The sequence below is a fragment of the Xenopus laevis genome, chromosome 8S (assembly GCF_017654675.1).
Source record: "Xenopus laevis strain J_2021 chromosome 8S, Xenopus_laevis_v10.1, whole genome shotgun sequence".
NCBI classification, from domain to species: domain Eukaryota; kingdom Metazoa; phylum Chordata; class Amphibia; order Anura; family Pipidae; genus Xenopus; species Xenopus laevis.
In genome coordinates, this window is record NC_054386.1 from 32,057,456 (window position 1) to 32,075,379 (window position 17,924).

A 17,924-nucleotide genomic window follows, 5' to 3' on the forward strand; every position below is an offset into this window, starting at 1 on the left:
GCCATTGCCCATGTATCGTTCCCCTATAATAATCACAGACTAACGTCTGCTTGTGGTACTTTAAAGGGATTCTGTCATGATTTTTATGGTGTAATGTGTGTGTATTTATGGTGTACAAGTGTATTTTTAGTGTGTAGAGACATCTCAGGTCATTTTGCCTGGTCATGTGCTTTCAGAAAGAGCCAGCGCTGCACTATTGAACTGCTTTCTGACAGGCTGTTGTTTCTCCTACTCAATGTAACTGAAGGAGTCGCAGTGGGACATGGATTTTTACTATTGAGTGCTGTTCTTAGATCTACCAGGGATCTGTTATCTGGTTACCTTCCCATTGTTCTGCTATTGGTCTAATGCGGGGGGGGGGGAAGAGAGGAGATTGATATCACAGCAGAAAAAAGAGTAACTAAGGTTTATCAGAGCACAAGTCACATGACTGGGGGCACCTAGGAAACTGACAATATGTCTAGCCTAAGGTCAGATTTCATAATTAAATATAAAATAATTTGTTGTTGCTCTTTTGAAAACAAATTTCAGTGCATAAGTCTGCTGGAGCACAACTGATGCATTTTTTTTTTAAAAAAAAGCATGTTTTTCCATGACAGTATTCCTTTAAAGTGATTTCAGTTTGAAATAGTCCCATAGTAGCATTCAAACTGCCTTAGTTTGACCGCAAAACAATTAATCACGTTGTCACAGTGAAATGATTTGTCAACATTTGTATTCCTGCATTTCAAAAGTCTTCATCAGTCCTTCATATTTCGGTACCAAGAAAATGAGTCGTTGAAGGGGTGACACAATCTTCATGACAGAAAAAACACTGAAACTGTATATTTTTTAGTGGGACTGTATATTCCAAAAAAAAAGCTCTTAAATAAAAGCTGGAATTGTGTCAGTTTGAACAGGCGGCTAATTTTCTTTACACAAGGAAACCGCAAACAGTCAGAGCCAAAAAATCAGATTCATACGCCTTCTGTCATTATGTGGTCAGAATTCTGGAGTAGAAATCTTTGTATCTTATAAATCTATCTATTTGAACGTCCTTAGGGGTTTTTATGTTTTTTTGGCACGGGGTCCAGTTTCAATAAGGTGAAGTTAAGTGTCCTCTTTTGAAATATATCGGTGACCCCTTTCTTCTTAAAATGAAAAAGTGTCAACATTCTCTGTGTTCTTTAGTGATAATACCCCCCCCCCTCCAAGCAGGTGTTTACTATAGGAAGAAATTAAAGTGACAACCACCTTTCTAAATTCAGTACTGATCAAACTGGTGAACACATCTATTGCCATCTGGCAAGAGCCCAAAAGAGTGGTTAGAGATTTTCCCCAAGCCAGTCCCAGATTAGATGGCCATACTGCCATTCTCATGGGAAGGGCCAATTGTTCACCATAGACCATTATAATTGCATCTTCTGCACATGGTCTTCAAAGACATCAGTGGGCTTATGAAAGCTTTAATATGTCTCAAGTGAAAAGGCAATAAGGCACTGCAGAAGCTGAGTTACTATCAAACACCGCCCCTTTTTCTGTTGTTCTCCATAATAGGGGCGTGCCTGACATGTTGACACACCTCCTGCAGTGTTCTCAGCCAAGCACATTTTGAGGGATTTATATGTCCACCACGCTTAGCGTCAGAGTGAAAACAAGGAAGAAAAAAGAGCTGGCCAAAGCTCCAGAGGCAGAGTCACAGTTCCTGTGGCTGGAATCACATTTGACATCCTGGCACAAGGCTCCTTTAAAGCCAACTGGACATATACATCGCTGTCCTTGGTGGCAGGTACCGCCGTTCTGGCAAATCAGGAGTTCGTCGTCGCAAACATTGGCTACAAAACATATGAAGAAAAGTTACAACTACCATTTAAGAGATGCACGTTGAAGGGAAAAGAAAGTTCAAGGGAAAAGGAAAGATTGATTTATGTGAAAATAATATAATGTTATGTTTCAGAACTATATTATATTCCACCACTCTGCCAGAATGACGTCTGCAGTTGGAACACAGTGAAGTTCCAAACTGTCTATGGTAGCAATGTCAGCACAAAAACTTTGCAGAATTTTTTTTTTTCTGAACCTTTTTTAATGGGTAATCAGGCAAAAATAACCCCTAACCATCACTGGCGCGGTGTAAAGTTTGGCAGATGCCAGGAGAACTACCTAATTTCCTAATGCCAATGGTGAAGCGGTTAAGAAAGAATAAAGGCCTTGTGTTTCCAGGGATTGGGTTGGGGCCTCTAGTTCAATTGAATGCAACAGACTACAGAGTACAACATTCTTGACATTTCCATGCTTGTTATTTTGAGGAACAGTTTGGGGAAGGCCCTTTTCTGCTTCAGCACAATTATGCCCAATACAGAATGATTTGATGAGATGGAAGCAAAATAATTTTTTATGACATAGGGCATCAACCCAACTGAACTGATGATTAGTTGAAACACCAACTTCAAGCCTGGTCTGATAACCAACATCATTGCCAAATGTCACTAATGCTCTTATGGTTGAATGGAATGGCTGACTCTTTATATTAATAACCCTAGTTTGTGAATAAGATTTTGGACAGGCAGATATCAATACTTTTGGTCACATAGTGTATCTAAGACAGATGGGGCAGCCATTTTTATCTTTTTGAATGTCTTCTCAAGATCCAGGAAGTTTTGTTTAAATAACTGACCAGAGCTGAAACAAAAGAATTAGCTTGGATTGTAGACATGATTGCCTTAAAAAAAAAATGTGTTGGCTTTCCCAAGTAAGCCTGCTTCTAACATTGGTTTCCTAATGGAATGGCAGAAAATTAAAAAATCTATAACAGTGAGCATATAGAATTAACAGGCGACATTTTTATACCCTCGCTTCCTATAGACCTTCCATCAATATATGGATTTATCCGTCCACTGCTGATTGTTACAGAAATCAGCCCTATGATGGTCAGCAATGCACTTTATTTAAACACTGTTCATTTGGGTTCAGTGATGGGGAACGTATCCATCTCTTTGATGAAGCAGATCTAATTTTGCACCACATAGGGTTCATGTCGATTGTGATGGAAAAATGTATTTAAAAAAATATCTGTTTATGGATATATGTTATATATTCTTCTGAATGCGCTAGGGTAAGTCGACCAAGCCCTCAGATCTATGTGCAAGGGAGCCCTGAGAGAGATGTGTGTTTTTTCAGATTGCTTTCCTTCCACTCAATCCATATAGATGTCTGTTTTTCCACTTATAGAAACATTTGTGGTCTAGAAAAGTCATTGACTAGTCTAACTTCACTCCCTATTGTTGGTCAGTTCACTTTTGACAGTACTTACGTTGGCAGCCTTGCCTCCAGTGGTATCCCGGCAGGCAGTCGTCACACTTAGGGCTGATAGATCCTTTCCTGCACTCACAGTAGCCCGTTTCATTGCACCGGTCATGCAGAGAGCCCAGCTGGTTACAGTTACATTCTGCAAGGTAAGGTCATTGCATAGTTAAGCATTTGCCCTTGAAACCATTAAGTAATACAAAGCCAAAGAATCTGTTCAGTTTTTTTTCTGCTTGCTTAGAGAATTCAACGCTAATTAGCATACTTTTTTTCCTCAGCATATTATTGAGCATGACGCTGGATTCCCCTATCCGAACAACCACCCGAACAGCATATTTGTCTCTACTAGATATGGGACCTCATTCATTAACAGTAGGCAAAACTTGTTGCAATTTGCCTTCTTTATTGTAAGCCATGATGCATAGCTGTCCATGAATTCCAGCTGATGTGCCACAAAATCTGGCTCCTGCCGCCAGGCACAAACTTTGTATCAATAGTGGAGCAAATATGAAAATCCTGTTGTCAAGATGCGCATCACTTAGTTGTGGAATGGATACTCTTTGTACAATATAGTGGCTTAGGGGTACTAAACTTTCCAACACTCTATGCTCAATCTAGCGCAGACCGATATATCCACCTGAGTCTCTACCGGTAATATCAATCCGGCTTTAGTAAAACACACAGAGCAACATTATTATGGCAGTGGGTGTACATGTACAGATAAAGCTTATGCATTTCGTGCCTCCAAACTCGACAATTACTCAGAGCCGAAGTGCCGTGTTTGGAGGTACGAAATGCGTAAGCTTTATCTGTACACCCACTGCCATAATAATGTCGCTCTGTGTGTTTTAATAAAGCCACATTGATATTACCAGAAGCGACACCGGTAGGTGGATATATTGGTCAGCAATAGATGCAAACATAGAATGTTGGGGAGTATTGTACCTTCGGAATGAAGTTGCCGAATTCTGGCGAGAGCTGAGTCCGGCCCGGGTCATGCTACTACATGGAGGTGATCTTCGCCATCTAACTCATCCTTAATCTATGTGCTACTAGGGGTACTACAACAGTAAGGATCACACTAACTGCATAGCCTTGAGGAAATCTTCCATTTTTTGGACACAGTTGCATCCATTTTTTTCCATTCGTTGCACCAAACGAGTCCTTGATAAATGAGGCTCTTGACATTTTACATACAGCCCTGTGAGAATTACAGCCTCCTCTGTCATGTAACCCTGCTGCTGAGAATAAGAAGCCAGCTGCATAATGTATTGCTGTTCTGTCCTGATCATCTTCAGTTTTCCTAGCTAAGACTGTAGCAGTACAAATGAGCAAACAGACCATTATGAAAAAATTAAGAGTGAGCTGTGACCCATTACTCAGCAGAGAATGACACCACCTAATAGCATGAGCCTAATGTGTTTATGAGAGCCCTCCTCTAGGAGTGAATGAATTATCCCTTGTCCTCTGACATCCAGGAGACCAGGTCCGGACTGAGAATGAAAATAGGCCCTGGCATTTCAGGTACACAGAGGCCCAATCAGCCCTCACCAGCTTACTAAATACTGACTTTCAATGGCACCTTATAACAGCCCCTCTGGCATTTGCCAGAACCCACAGATTGCCAGTCCGGGCCTGCAGGAGACTAATCGTAAGTGAAGGCACAGGTCACACAGAGAAGGACAGGACATTATAACTCTTCTTGGGAAGTAGGTGGCAAAAGTTCCTAATCAGTAATCTTCAGTTATAAGAATAAACGTGGGCCTATATGAAAGTTCTGAATTACAAACCAGTTTGGTAAAGGCAGGGCACCTAATTTACTCATATAAAGATGGTAATGCATGACAAAAAACAGCCTAGGTCTTGGCTTCTAAGACCAACTGAGCAGCTAATGGACTCACATATGGGGCCCTTCTTATGGCCTGCCTGACTAAACAACATCTAGATATTTATCGGGCAGGTTAGAAAATCCATCAAGGACCTCATCACCTCGTAACCCAATCACCCATAGAATGTGCAACCTACCTATGCAGACATTCTCATCGTCTAGCTCAGCTGAGATATTGCGATAGTACCCTAGCCGACAGTGCTGGCAATGCTGACCGCGGGTGCTGTGTTTGCAGCTGACGCAAGTCACCACATTCAGGAAGTCGATGTAACTGCAGCGGTTGGAATGCCCATAACACTCACAATCTAAGGAGATGGGAAAAGCCTTGTTAGATGGAGAGAGACATTGGCTCCATATATCCTGGCCCTGGATAGTGGTAAAGTATATAAATATCCTATACTTTGTGGCTGGGGGTCAACCATCTAAATATCCTGTACTCTGAATCTCTAAACTGGCTCTATATTATTTTACTATACGACAATTTTGACCCCATAAAACATATTAGCAGCAAGTGGGCCCAGGATCTCCCTCGTTTAGAAGAGGGAGCCTGTAAAAAATTACTTGAGCAGATACCTGAAGTCAATATCTCAACCAGAGACAGATACATACATACTTTTCTGAATAGAGTTTATTTAACACCACATAGGCTGGCACAGATTTACCAGGGACACCCTGTTTGTGTGAAGTGTAATATTGAGCAAGGTAACTATTTGCATGTGTTTTGGGAATGTCCTAAGATCCAGCAATATTGGATATCTATACTCAACTTCGTGGACACTTTGTTGGGACTACTCAACATTCAGACTCCAGAATTTTGTATATTAGGACATACAGAAGGCTTGACTATTTTGACTGGAGACAGACTTCAACAACTTCTCCACTTTGCAAAGAAAGCAATTCTCCTGAGCTGGAAAGCCACGGAACCACCAATTCTTGAATTCTGGATTAAGCTGATAGTGTTCCCAAAACTAAAACTCACCTACATAGCACGTGGGTGCCCAGCCAAGTTTTGGAAAATATGGGACCGTTGGTTGGTCGACCTTCAAACAGGCTCAACAGATCGGTAGAAAGGAATAGACTTCACTGCCTTGAATTAATGACTGTTAAATCCCTAAGTGGGGAAAGCTCATCTCTCTCTTTCCTATTCATCTAACTTTCTATCTTACTATCTATTGTTAAATTGAAAATCAAATAAAGAAAAACTTACAAAAAAAAAAATGTATCCTGTACTTCAATGCTGGTGGTCAAGCATCTACTGTAAATATCCAGTACATCATGGCTGCTAGTCAGGAACAGACATATCATGTACATTATGTCTGGGGGCCAGGCACCTAAACATCATGTATATTATATATGAGGGCCAGGAATCTAAAAACCTGTTTATTATAGCTGGGGTAATCCCATGAGATGAAGTCAGCTCTTTTTCTCTTGGCTGTGGCTGATGGCCATTCATATAAATATAGCGGATATTATATATACGGACAGCTATCTAAAAAGCCTGTACATTATGGCTGGGGATAAGCATCTTAATATCTTGCACATTATGGTTGGGGTCAGGTATCAAAATATACTGTAAATTTAACTATTGGCCAAGCAACAAATATCCAGTAAAATGTGGCATCTGTTCAACCTGTTGTTATATTTGGGGTTTTTTTGCATCCCCTCCATTCCACCTGTTTCTAAATTTGAAAGACTAGCTGATATGAACATTTTGGAAGGTTATTTGAATATCCAGTATAATAAGTGACAACCCCACACATTATTGGGGACTGGTGAGAACAAGCAATGAAATGAAAAGGCATGCAGATGGAAGCTGAATAATGAAATGAGATGGAATAAGAGCAGAGTAGAAAACAAAAAATTCAAGTCTCCTTTGGGACTTCACTCACCCTAAAGACTCTTGTACTTATACCACTCCGTGCTTTGCTTTTCTTGCATGAAACCGTCGCTGATAAATGAACCAATTATCAAATGATAGGCTGGGAGAGAAAAGGCCTAGTTTTTGGAATACTCTTATTTCCAATCAGTGCTAAAATAGTAGCAGAACTCAATTTAGCAACTTGTATCCAATAATGCTGTGACCTTATTTTTGAATGGTATTAAAGGGATACTGTCATGGCATGGGATAAAAATATTTTTTTCAAAATGAATCAGTTAATAGTGCTGCTCCTGCAGAATTCTGCACTGAAATCCATTTCTCAAAAGAGCAAAGAAATTTTTTTATATTCAATTTTGAAATCTGACATGGGGCTAGACATATTGTCAATTTCCCAGCTGCCCCAAGTCATGTGACTTGTGCTCTGATAAACTTCAATCACTCTTTACTGCTGCAAGTTAGAGTGATATCACCCCCTCCCTTTTCCCTCCAGCAGCCAAATAAAAGAACAATGGGAAGGTAACCAGATTATAGCTCCCTAACACAAGATAACAGCTGCCTGGTAGATCTAAGAACAACACTCAATAGTAAAAACCCATGTCCCACTGAGACACATTCAGTTACATTGAGAAGGAAAAACAGCAGCCTGCCAGAAAGCATTTCTCTCCTAAAGTGCAGGCACAAGTCACATGACCAGGGGCAGCTGGGAAATTGACAAAATGTCTAGCCCCATGTCAGATTTCAAAATTGTATATAAAAAAAATCTGTTTGCTCTTTTGAGAAATGGATTTCAGTGCAGAATTCTGCTGGAGCAGCACTATTAACTGATTTATTTTGAAAAAAAATTTTTTTCCCATGACAGTATCACTTTAAAGTTTTGTATCATCAGATTTCCGGACTTAATTGAAATTGAACCTTTTGAAACTGCCATGTCTTTGTGCTGCCCACTTACCTTTTACACTCTTGCCCAGGGTTTCACTGACTTTGACAGCAGAGTGTTCCAGGGGACTGGAGCTCTTTGGTGGAGCTTTGGTAAAAGATAAGAAGTTTCTGGGTTGTGATTATCAGTTGTACAGGAGATCTCGAGCAAGTAAAAACTCAACAAGGTAATATGACCAACAGAAATTGCAATATCTACTAAAAGACTAAGGGGTATATATATCAAAGAGTGAAGTTAGAGATCACACTGCTAGAGTGAAATTCCGCCTCTCTCCATTCATGTCTTTGGGATTTTGAAAGGCGCATTTATCAAAGGATAAACTTTCTCTTTCACCCATTGATAAATACTCATTTAAAAATCCCATAGAAATGAATGGAGAGTGGCGGAATTTCAATTTAGAGGACTGCGGTGATCTCTAACTTCAATCTTTGATAATTTTACCCCCATGTCTTAATTAAGATTGAAGAAGATTATATGGATGGAATTTTCTTGATATAATCAGAAAATAATTCCTTGAGAGGGTTTTTTTTATTACATTGTTTCCATAATTAGGGAAGCAATAACCATCTATGCATCATTTCCTGAGAGTGGACGGTCTAGAAAGGAACCAGGAAGTGCTACAAGAAAGTCTTAAGCAACTTTACATTCTTCAGGTGGTTCTGTAAAAGTATATATAGTTCTATACTAAACTGATCCCAAACCTTTTTTTCCCCATGAGCCACATTTAAATGTAGAAAAACTTAGAGATCGAAACAAGCATGCAAAAAGTCCCTGGGGTGCCAAATATAGACACTGATTGCTATTTGGTAGCCCATGTGTGGACTGGCAGCCTACAGGAGGTTCTGTTTGGCAGTACATCTGTTTTTCATGCAACCAAAACTTGTCTCCAAGCCATAAATTCCAACATAAGCACCTGCTTTGAGGCCACTGGGAGCAACATCCATGGGGTTGGTGAGCAAAATGTTGCTCATAACCCACTGGTTGGGGATCACTGCTATACTATATATATTACAACCACCAATAAAGAACTAAGAGGTTTTTTTGCACCCTTTAAAATACAGGTATAGTCACTTCAGATGGGACTTTATACAGTACTGGTCGAATGGATTCTCCACCAGATCTGAATGATGCGGTACTATAAGTGGGCACCCAATATCTACACCTTGAGACCACTTGCCCTTTACAGACCAAATCCTAAAGGCTACAAGGTACCTGTCTTGGTGTGCTTCTTGCCAGAGGTTGGTGGGAGAGGCAATTCTTTACTTAGAGGAGGGGCAACTGGATGTCAAACAAGAAATAAATTAAAAACAAATGTTTAAAACCTCCAAACTCAACCAGACACCCCAGTTTTCTATAGACATTGAGCACAAACCAAAACTCATACACACACACTCCTCTGAAACAGTGGTTTAGATACATACAACATATAGAACATGTCTACGTTTGACAAAAAGAATAACAACATGAAAAGCAAAACTCTTGGAAAACCACTGTCTACACCACAAGTCTAGTGCAACGAGGCAACTCTACAGACTATTTCCTTGTAGCTACACGATACCTGTCTTTATCTGCTTCTTGCTCAAAGCTGGAGTGACAGGCAATTGTCTATTTACAGGAGATGAAGCTAGAACACAAAGAGGAATGAGATGTAAAGACATGAAGCCTCCATATACACTTCCTCTCATCACTGGCCATTCTGTCTCAGATATTATAGTGTCACCATTTAGTAGATCTAAAGGGAAATAAAACTTTATACATTTTGTAAAGCTAATTAAAGTGGCAGCGGCAAGTTATTGGGCCATCGAAACCGCCGCAGTCCAATCACTGTATGTAGGAAAATTCTGTATAAATGAGGCAAGCACTCCAACATAAATTGCTGGGGTCATCCCACCCAACATCTTAGAGGGTGGTGGTCACTACCTACCTATCTTAGGTGTAGAATGCTTTGCAGCTTTGTCCACCTCTATACACAATATCCTTGATTATTGTAACAGGCAGTCACTATAAATCTGATCCCAGTAACTTGAAGATAAGGAAAGTCCAAATCTTCACACATACAGTATATGGAAAATAGTAAAGGCCACTAATTTAGGGGACTTTATTGATATTGGAAAATATCTTATTTTATTATTATGGTGCTACCATTCTGCCTAGAGCTATGAAGTACCTGTCTTGGTCTGCTTCTTGTCTGAAGCTGGTGTCACAGTCAATTCTCTCTGTACAGGAGGTTCAGCTATAACAAAGAGAGGAATGTAACGCAGAGACATGAAGTTTCCACAGGGCACACCAGTGACAGACTGGCCCACCGGGGTACCAGGAAAACTCCCGGTGGGCCCAGTTGTCAGTGGGCCTCTTACTTCTAACCATTTGGCCTATTTCATGGTCATTCCCTATTTCTTTATGGGAACAAAGAGGCTTAATAATGGAATAATAGAGTATACAGTGTAGAAAAAAAGAAACTAGAAGACTATAGAGGTTGAGTGAGGAGAGAAGTTATAATAGTTTACAAAGTAGGCCCTCAGCCTAAGGTCTCCTCGTGAGCTACAGGCGTCCCAGTCCAACACTGGGGCACACTGCCTTTTATCACAGGCTTCCATGCACCATTCAGCTGAGTGGCCTATTAATTCTATTCCACTAGTAGTTTCTAGGTACAGTATTTCTACGTATGCTAGCCTTCGGTCTTAGCTTTCTGACCTATATATGAAACAGAACACTGTTCATATAAATGAGATTAATATGAAGCTGCTTTGCTTTTTCACTGTTGTGTTGTTGTAATGCTAATTATCTGCAACCTGGTTTTGCTTCCCTAAAACATGCAAAGGCAGACTTATAAATATAAAGTGATGATTAGATACAGAGAAGACTTACTTCTTGGCTCAGTGTGCCATGATATTACTTTACTATTAGTATAACATATACAGCTTTCTCACCAGTACTGTGCTGATTGGTCCAGGACAATCACATGTCCGTCATTGTGTTCCCTGGCAGCGGAACTTCCTTACAGCATCAAAAATACAAAGTTGATCGGACTAATGCTGATGCATTAAAGCTTTATTTTTTACCAAACATTAAAAGTGCGTAATGTCCATTACTACTGACGCGTTTAGTGCCATTTGGCACTTCCTCAGAGTATATCTGTATACTCTGCCAAAGTGCACAAAACGCGTCACTAGTCATGGACATTACGGACTTTTAATGTTTGGTAAAAAATAAAGCTTAAATTCATCAGCATTAGTCTGATCAACTTTGTATTTTTGATACTATTAATATAACCCCTGATTGTTCTTCTCAAAATATGAAGGCACCACCACCACCTATTGCATCTAGTGTTGGACTGGGCTGCCAAGGGGCCACCAGAAAACCTTAGACCATAGCCTTAATCTCCAAACAATTTACTCTATCCTGGTGGGCACTTATGTTGTTATTTTGCCTCACAGCCCTTACACAAGGGCAGATGAGTGGCAACAAGTGGATGAACAGGGCCCCACAATGTCTTATAGAAACCATGCAAACTAGCTGAATTGTGTGCATGCAAAATCCATGGATGTGTTCACAGCTCAAAGGGAACCATGCTGCATATAACCGTTGGTGTATTCATCACTGGGGACAGTCTGTTTCCAGCCAATACTGATCAAGACATTGAGGGCCATTATTAGCAAGGACGCATATGACTGGTAGATTGCCCAGACAGTAAAGTGTTAAAAGCTATGTTCATGCATAATATGAAAGGTAGTTTAATATCTCCTTGAAGTGAGGGGGTACAGGGGTAGAAGGTCAGGTGACAGCCAGGGGTTATTTCTGTATTTATGAAGATACATTTTTGTTTTGTTCCATCATTGCTGCTGACACCAGTGCTTTGTTGGCTTGATACTAATTCCATTACTAACTCACAAGAAGATGTAGGCAGTCAGCGTCTGTGACATTGTGCACACAGAGCAGAGGGTAATATTCATTGGGTTATCCCAAAGGCAATCAAAATATCAGTTTGCTATTAGTTGCATTCCACACACACACACCCTACAAAAAATAGCAGCAGTGCCCTTAGACCACAGAAAGATGATACCTGGAATCTGACATCAGAGTGTTCTAGTTGAGTTCCACCCTATTCTTGCATTACAGACTCCCTGCCACCCCTGCCAAGTTTCCATCAGAGTATTTTAGTCCAACCAAGTGCTTGAGTTACAGACAACCTGCCTCTCCCCTGCACGCTGCTATCAAACTGTTCTAACCCAGGCCACTGCTTGAGTTACAGGCTCCATGCACCACTAAGCTGCCAGAGTGTCCTAGTCCCACCCACTACTTGATTTACAGACTCCCTGCCCATCTAAGCTGCCATCAGAGTATTCTAGTTGAGGCCAATGCTTGAGATTCAGGCTCCTAGCCCCTCTAAGCTGCCATCAGTGTGTTCTGCTTATGGATGCCACCTTTTTACTGTCCTCTGACTGCGCAGTGAACTGGGTCGGATGACTTTGAGGGGGAGGGGTCTCTTGGGGCCAATGATTTAAGGGGTGGGCCAATGGCACCACGAGTAGGGATTAGCACTTTTCTTTGCAGAATTTTGTCTGGGTTTCAGAACTCTTACAACCTAGGTTGGCAGTTTTGCAATGGACAATCATGTACAAACCAGACAGATGGCAGCCCTAGTCCAGTCCACTGTTTTTCCCCCGTCAGCTATTATCATTGTGTCCTAATGATGCCCACTGCTGTATAATGCCCACTGTCCCACCCCTGTAAACTTCCATCAGAGTTTTCTAATCCAACCCACTGTTATATAGGTCCGACCCTTGTAAACTTCCATCAGAGTTTTCTAGTCCTACCCACTGCCATAGTTAAATGCTCCTGCTATCACAGTGCTCTAGTACACCTTCCAATGTCTAACTGCATTTAATCCTCTGGGAAGGAACCCACATGGTATGAGAGTGTTATTGACCCAACATGCAGAATTTAAACCATCTATGTCAGTTCAAGTCAGGTTAAAGTAGCAGACTTACCAGCGTAACCACCCCCTGCTCGGCAATGGAACAAATCTGTTATTTTATCACATTTGCTATACAAGCCACTGCTGTACTTGCATATGTGCTAACCGCCCAGAATCATGAATTCAACTGACAGCCCATGGGTTACGAGATTTCTCTCTGTAGTGTTTTAACATGGTATAAGGCCTCAGGGATGATTTGACTTTAATATGGAAAGGCCTTTTATTCCTTCCAAGCTTCTACAGATGAATAGTTACAAGTCAGTGTCGACTAGTGTGAGCCCCGAGGGTGCTAAATGCCATTGGACAGGTGGCTGTAGCTCAGGGCAAAATTGCAAGGGCCATGTTTCCAAGGTGACAGCCCCCCAACTCCTGTCTGCTGGAAGCATTTGATCAGCAGTGATGAGAGAGAATAGGAGATGGGCAGAAAGTGCTTTGTCTGTGGATCTAGACAAGGAAAACTTTGTAAGGAGGCAAGGGAACCCAAGTACAGGGTTACAGCACTGCAATTGAAAGGATAATTCTGTGCTATTCTTTTTATTGACCAAATTCATATTTATATTTATTGAAATAATAAAACTAAATCTCTGTATATTTATTTAATGTGTGTTTTTTACTTATGGGTCCCTTTGTGATAGCTGGAGGCACCAACACCGCAGCTTCCCATTGGCAGAGCAAAGGACTGGGCTGAACGCTAGCAGTTTTACTGGCCCTTGTAAGTTTAAATTGGTTATTATTGGACAGAGCTGACATATACTGCAGTCAGAACTGTTCATGTACCCCCAAGAAGAAAGAAGATGTCCATCGCTACCAGAAGAATAAGCTTTTCCAGCAGCATTTTTCTAATGTATAAAATTAAAAAATAGATTATCTTCTCATTTGACTTATCGATTTACAAGATTGACCTAATCACACACATTAATTCCCTGTGGTGTCTTTTTTTTTTAGCTGTGTCTAACTTAAGGAGGTATTCCACGAAACGTACCTTGGATTTTTTCGGGTAACTTGGGCTTTTGATCCAGCATTGGAGGAGTCAGTGATATCTGGATAACTTTAAATAGACATGATGCAGTGAGTAAAAGCAGGCAGACGCAAACAAAAATATTGGTCATTGTTGCTTGTTCAGACTAGTGCAAGTTATAGCAGCAAGCACAGCGACATAAACCTTGCATATGGAACCTATAAGAAAGCTCCGCCACTAACTGGTAGTGTCTTAAGCAGGTTGCTTTAATGCCAGGCTTCCCATGTGTTGCTAAACTACAAGCCCCAGCATACTCTGCTAACCAGTGACATATGCCCCATACACAGACTATATTAATCAGGCTTGGCCGAGCTGCATTGAATAAAGTATCTTTAATTATATAGATATCAGAAGGCTAGTGCCAGCTGTCAAAGTCCAACCAAGTCCGTCGGTAGCGAGAATTTAAGATGAAGAGCGGATTAAAAGGGAACGTGCCAGCTGTAGTTATGATTCACCCACCCATATAAAGTGGTATATGGTTTCACTTAATCCTGCTCGCTGTGATAAAGAAGGCAATTATGTCTTCATATTGCTTGGCCTTGTTCCCAAGGATGCATAAGTGGAGATTTATATATCTGACTCTCTGTGCTGGGCATCATAGTGGGAATGCCTGGTTACTGCCTTCTCTGCCTTCTCTGTTTATGATATAAGAGCATACTGAGATTCCTGTTCTACACAATACAATAAAAAAACAAAACTAGAATTAGCACCACTAATAGTCAAAGTAGGCAGAACTACGTAGGCCTGGTTAGGGTATGGATCCAGACCTACCTTCTGTATGAGCAGTGAAGTGCTCAGGGTAAGTGGATACCGCCTGTAAAGGGGCCACAACAGAGAAGCTGCTTTGATGGGGCTGAAAGTCTAAGATAGTATAACCAGGTAAGTTGTTAGAGCTATGGTTTTGTAAAGATTAACTACTCAACAGAGACACACTAATCTATGTGTCTACCAAACAATAAGTAGACTTAAGGGAAGAGCGGAGATCACAACCTACACATCCTTAACACACACCATTATGCCCACAGGCCACAGCATGAATTACATGAATCACCATATAACATGCTAGGGCACTCAATTTTATGTTATGATATTGTGTTTACTTCCCCTTTAAAATAAACACAATTGAAAAGGAACAAACAATACTTTTTGTTGGTAGATTCCATTTAGACAGTGTGGTGCATAATGCCTAAGTAGTTAAAAATGGAAAGTCAACATAGATTAATGGAATCGATAGCATTGTCTGCTGCTAAATTGCTGTCTTCCAGCCTTCGAGCTCTCAAAACATCAGGAGCAAACTCCAGAGAGTTGCGTTTTGCTGTTCAAGATCAACACATGACAATGGTGTCTAAATGTATTTTTCCTGGTCAGTAAATTTTATGGAGCCAGGATTTTATAAATAGAATATTTGTCTACTCATTCTATATTAAATGGCCGCAATCAGGATAATTATAATCATGCTAATGTAGTGAAAATAAGCCACATAAGCTTGTCAGGAGCTACTTATAAAAGGGCCATTGGTAAGTCTATAATGTCCCCCTAGAGTAAGATATTTCTACCTGGCAACAATTGGCATCTACCAAATGCCTTATGTGATTAGCCTCAAGTGTTTCCCAAAAGGACAATATACGCCAACGAATATAATTAATGACTTACAGTGACTACATTAGAATGAAAACCAGTTAGAAAGGCCTCTACTATTTTTACTATAATTGGTAAAGGAGTCTAAGAGGAGGCCACTAGCTCTTTATTCTAAGAGTACCTCTACTATTTTTAATATAATTGGTAAAGGAGTCTAAGAGGAGGCCACTAGCTCTTTATTCTAAGAGTACCTCTACTATTTTTACTATAATTGGTAAAGGAGTCTAAGAGGAGGACACTAGCTCTTTATCCTAAGAGTACCTCTTTTATTTTCGGTGTACTCCGGGACAACAGGTAGAGCTGTAGTTTCAATTATGGGATCCATTGCTGATGACAAATCAATTAAATAAAACAGGTATTAAAGAAAGGAAAAATGGCAGCAACTGAAAGAGGATTTGCAGAAAGCAGGAGAGGAAACAACAAACTAAGAACAATCCATATCAAAGGAACCATTAGATTTCCATATATGTTACTTTATTATGTGGATCATGGAGACCCACCTTAAACAGCACAGAGACCCAATTTGGTATCTTCATCTAGGCTAAAAATCAATGTTCTACATTAAATACTCCATTGACAAGATAAGATACATTGATAAATTGGGGGTTTCTAGCACGTCTAGACAAGAGCAAGTTGCACTTTTTTAAAGGAGAACTAAACCCCCCCCACAGTGAAAAGTCCCCACTGGCTGCCCCCCCCCCTGCTAAGTGTTACCCCAGAATTGTGTCCCCTGTAGGATTACTGACCGCACATGCAAAGTGAGCGCAGCTTAGTTCATGGGCGACATCTTCCAGCGCTTCAGCAATTTCCGGCACATGTGCAGTTGTCGCAAAGCAGAAGATTGCTCCAAATGCGCATGCACCATTACGGCGCTCACTTCACAAAGATTACCGAAGCGCGGGAAGATGGCTCCACTGCGCTCACTCTGCATGTGCGGTCAGTAATCGTACAGGGGACACAATTATGGGATAACACTTAACAGGGGGGAGGCAAAGAGGGGGACCAGCAGAGGGGGGTCAGTGGGGACTTTTCATCATGGGGGGTTGAATTCTCCTTTAAGCAGCCATTGGAGGTCCATCTTTTGGTCAGGGCCCCCATAGCTTATAAATAGGTTAAAGAACAAATGGGCACTATCCTCAATTCTTAGCCTCACAGGCATTCAAGCTGAGCCCCCCATCATCACTGCACCAGGACCCCAAGGGGGAGAGCCCCAAAGTTTCTACTACTTTATATGTATCTTCAAAGGCTATTTGAAGGTTCAGCATAGCAGTAAACACGGTCTGTATGCGATAGAACAGCTAATCACAATTCAAAGAATCAAGGCTGGCACCTCTATGTGTACCCTTGTAGTTATAATTTCCTATAAACTTGAGAAACCTAGTGCTACAGGCTCCACCCACTTTCATATAGTTCTACTTAAACATGTCCCATGATAACAATGTATCTGAAACACATCCTGGATTGAGGAGGCACTTATTTCTTACACAAGAGAACAGTTTTATGAACAGTTTATAGGGATCTGTGCTTAGTGATGTCACTTGTGTCACATAACTTGTATATTGTTATGTACCCTCTTTTTATGAGGACATTTAAAGTAATTCTAGTGATCCCAGACAAAAAAGAAAGAGCTAACCTGCAAACTTGTAACTTTATATGGTCATGGAATTCCTACAATGACCTAATATCCTGGTATACAAGTAGGGGTACATATATCCTTATTTTCCTTTTTTGCCAGTCCATTCTTATCAGTGGTTACACAAAGATTAACCCCTTTGATGCCAAAAAGATCAACAATGCACCCAAAGGGAATGAAGTTAAGACAATAATAACTTCATGTAAATAAGGAGGCAGTTATTATTTATAAGCATCTACAATGCATTATGGTATAACTAGGGCAGTCACGTTATGCTACTATGAGAACTACCTATGCATTAATGACTGTGGGCTGCTGGGATTAAAAGCATCGGTGACCAACCTTTCAAAGAGATGGAAACAAGTGTCTCAGGGAAGGTGACTGAATCAGATGTTAGCACTAGCCTGGTCGTGCTAGCAGTGGTCTCTGCTCTTGGTTTTTCAGATACTAATGAGACACAAGACAGGACAAAGTGTGCAGGTCCATATGGTACCAAGCTGTATTTTAGAATGAGTGCCATTAACATTTCCGATATAATAAATATATTTATGTTATTCAGATAAGCAGCTTTCATTGTTCCATACACCAGATTAGGGCTGTGCTGCCAATCCATCGGTAGCCTTAAAGGAGAAATCAACCTGTTCTGAAAAAAACCCCGTTCACCCCCA

At 40.7% G+C, this 17,924-nt stretch overlaps 1 protein-coding gene across 16 annotated transcripts in view; it reads right to left on the reverse strand.

Annotated features, from left to right (window-relative positions):
• Positions 1–263: 263 nt before the first annotated feature.
• Positions 264–17,924, reverse strand: part of ntng2.S (netrin G2 S homeolog) — a 59,341-nt gene continuing 41,680 nt past the window's right edge. For 2 of the 16 annotated variants that reach the window (XM_041574458.1, XM_041574457.1), the window contains 11 exons: positions 17,599–17,703; positions 15,885–15,950; positions 14,757–14,846; positions 13,950–14,015; positions 10,157–10,222; positions 9,548–9,613; positions 9,202–9,267; positions 8,002–8,076; positions 5,311–5,478; positions 3,293–3,427; positions 264–1,814 (listed from right to left, as the gene is read on the reverse strand). In XM_041574458.1, the coding sequence (XP_041430392.1) occupies positions 1,600–1,814; positions 3,293–3,427; positions 5,311–5,478; positions 8,002–8,076; positions 9,202–9,267; positions 9,548–9,613; positions 10,157–10,222; positions 13,950–14,015; positions 14,757–14,846; positions 15,885–15,950; positions 17,599–17,703 (1,118 nt within the window). In that variant the 3' untranslated portion in view covers positions 264–1,599. The remainder of the gene's footprint in view (positions 1,815–3,292; positions 3,428–5,310; positions 5,479–8,001; positions 8,077–9,201; positions 9,268–9,547; positions 9,614–10,156; positions 10,223–13,949; positions 14,016–14,756; positions 14,847–15,884; positions 15,951–17,598; positions 17,704–17,924) is intronic. The other 14 variants (XM_018232652.2, XM_018232651.2, XM_041574467.1 and 11 more) reach the window with 13 other exon arrangements.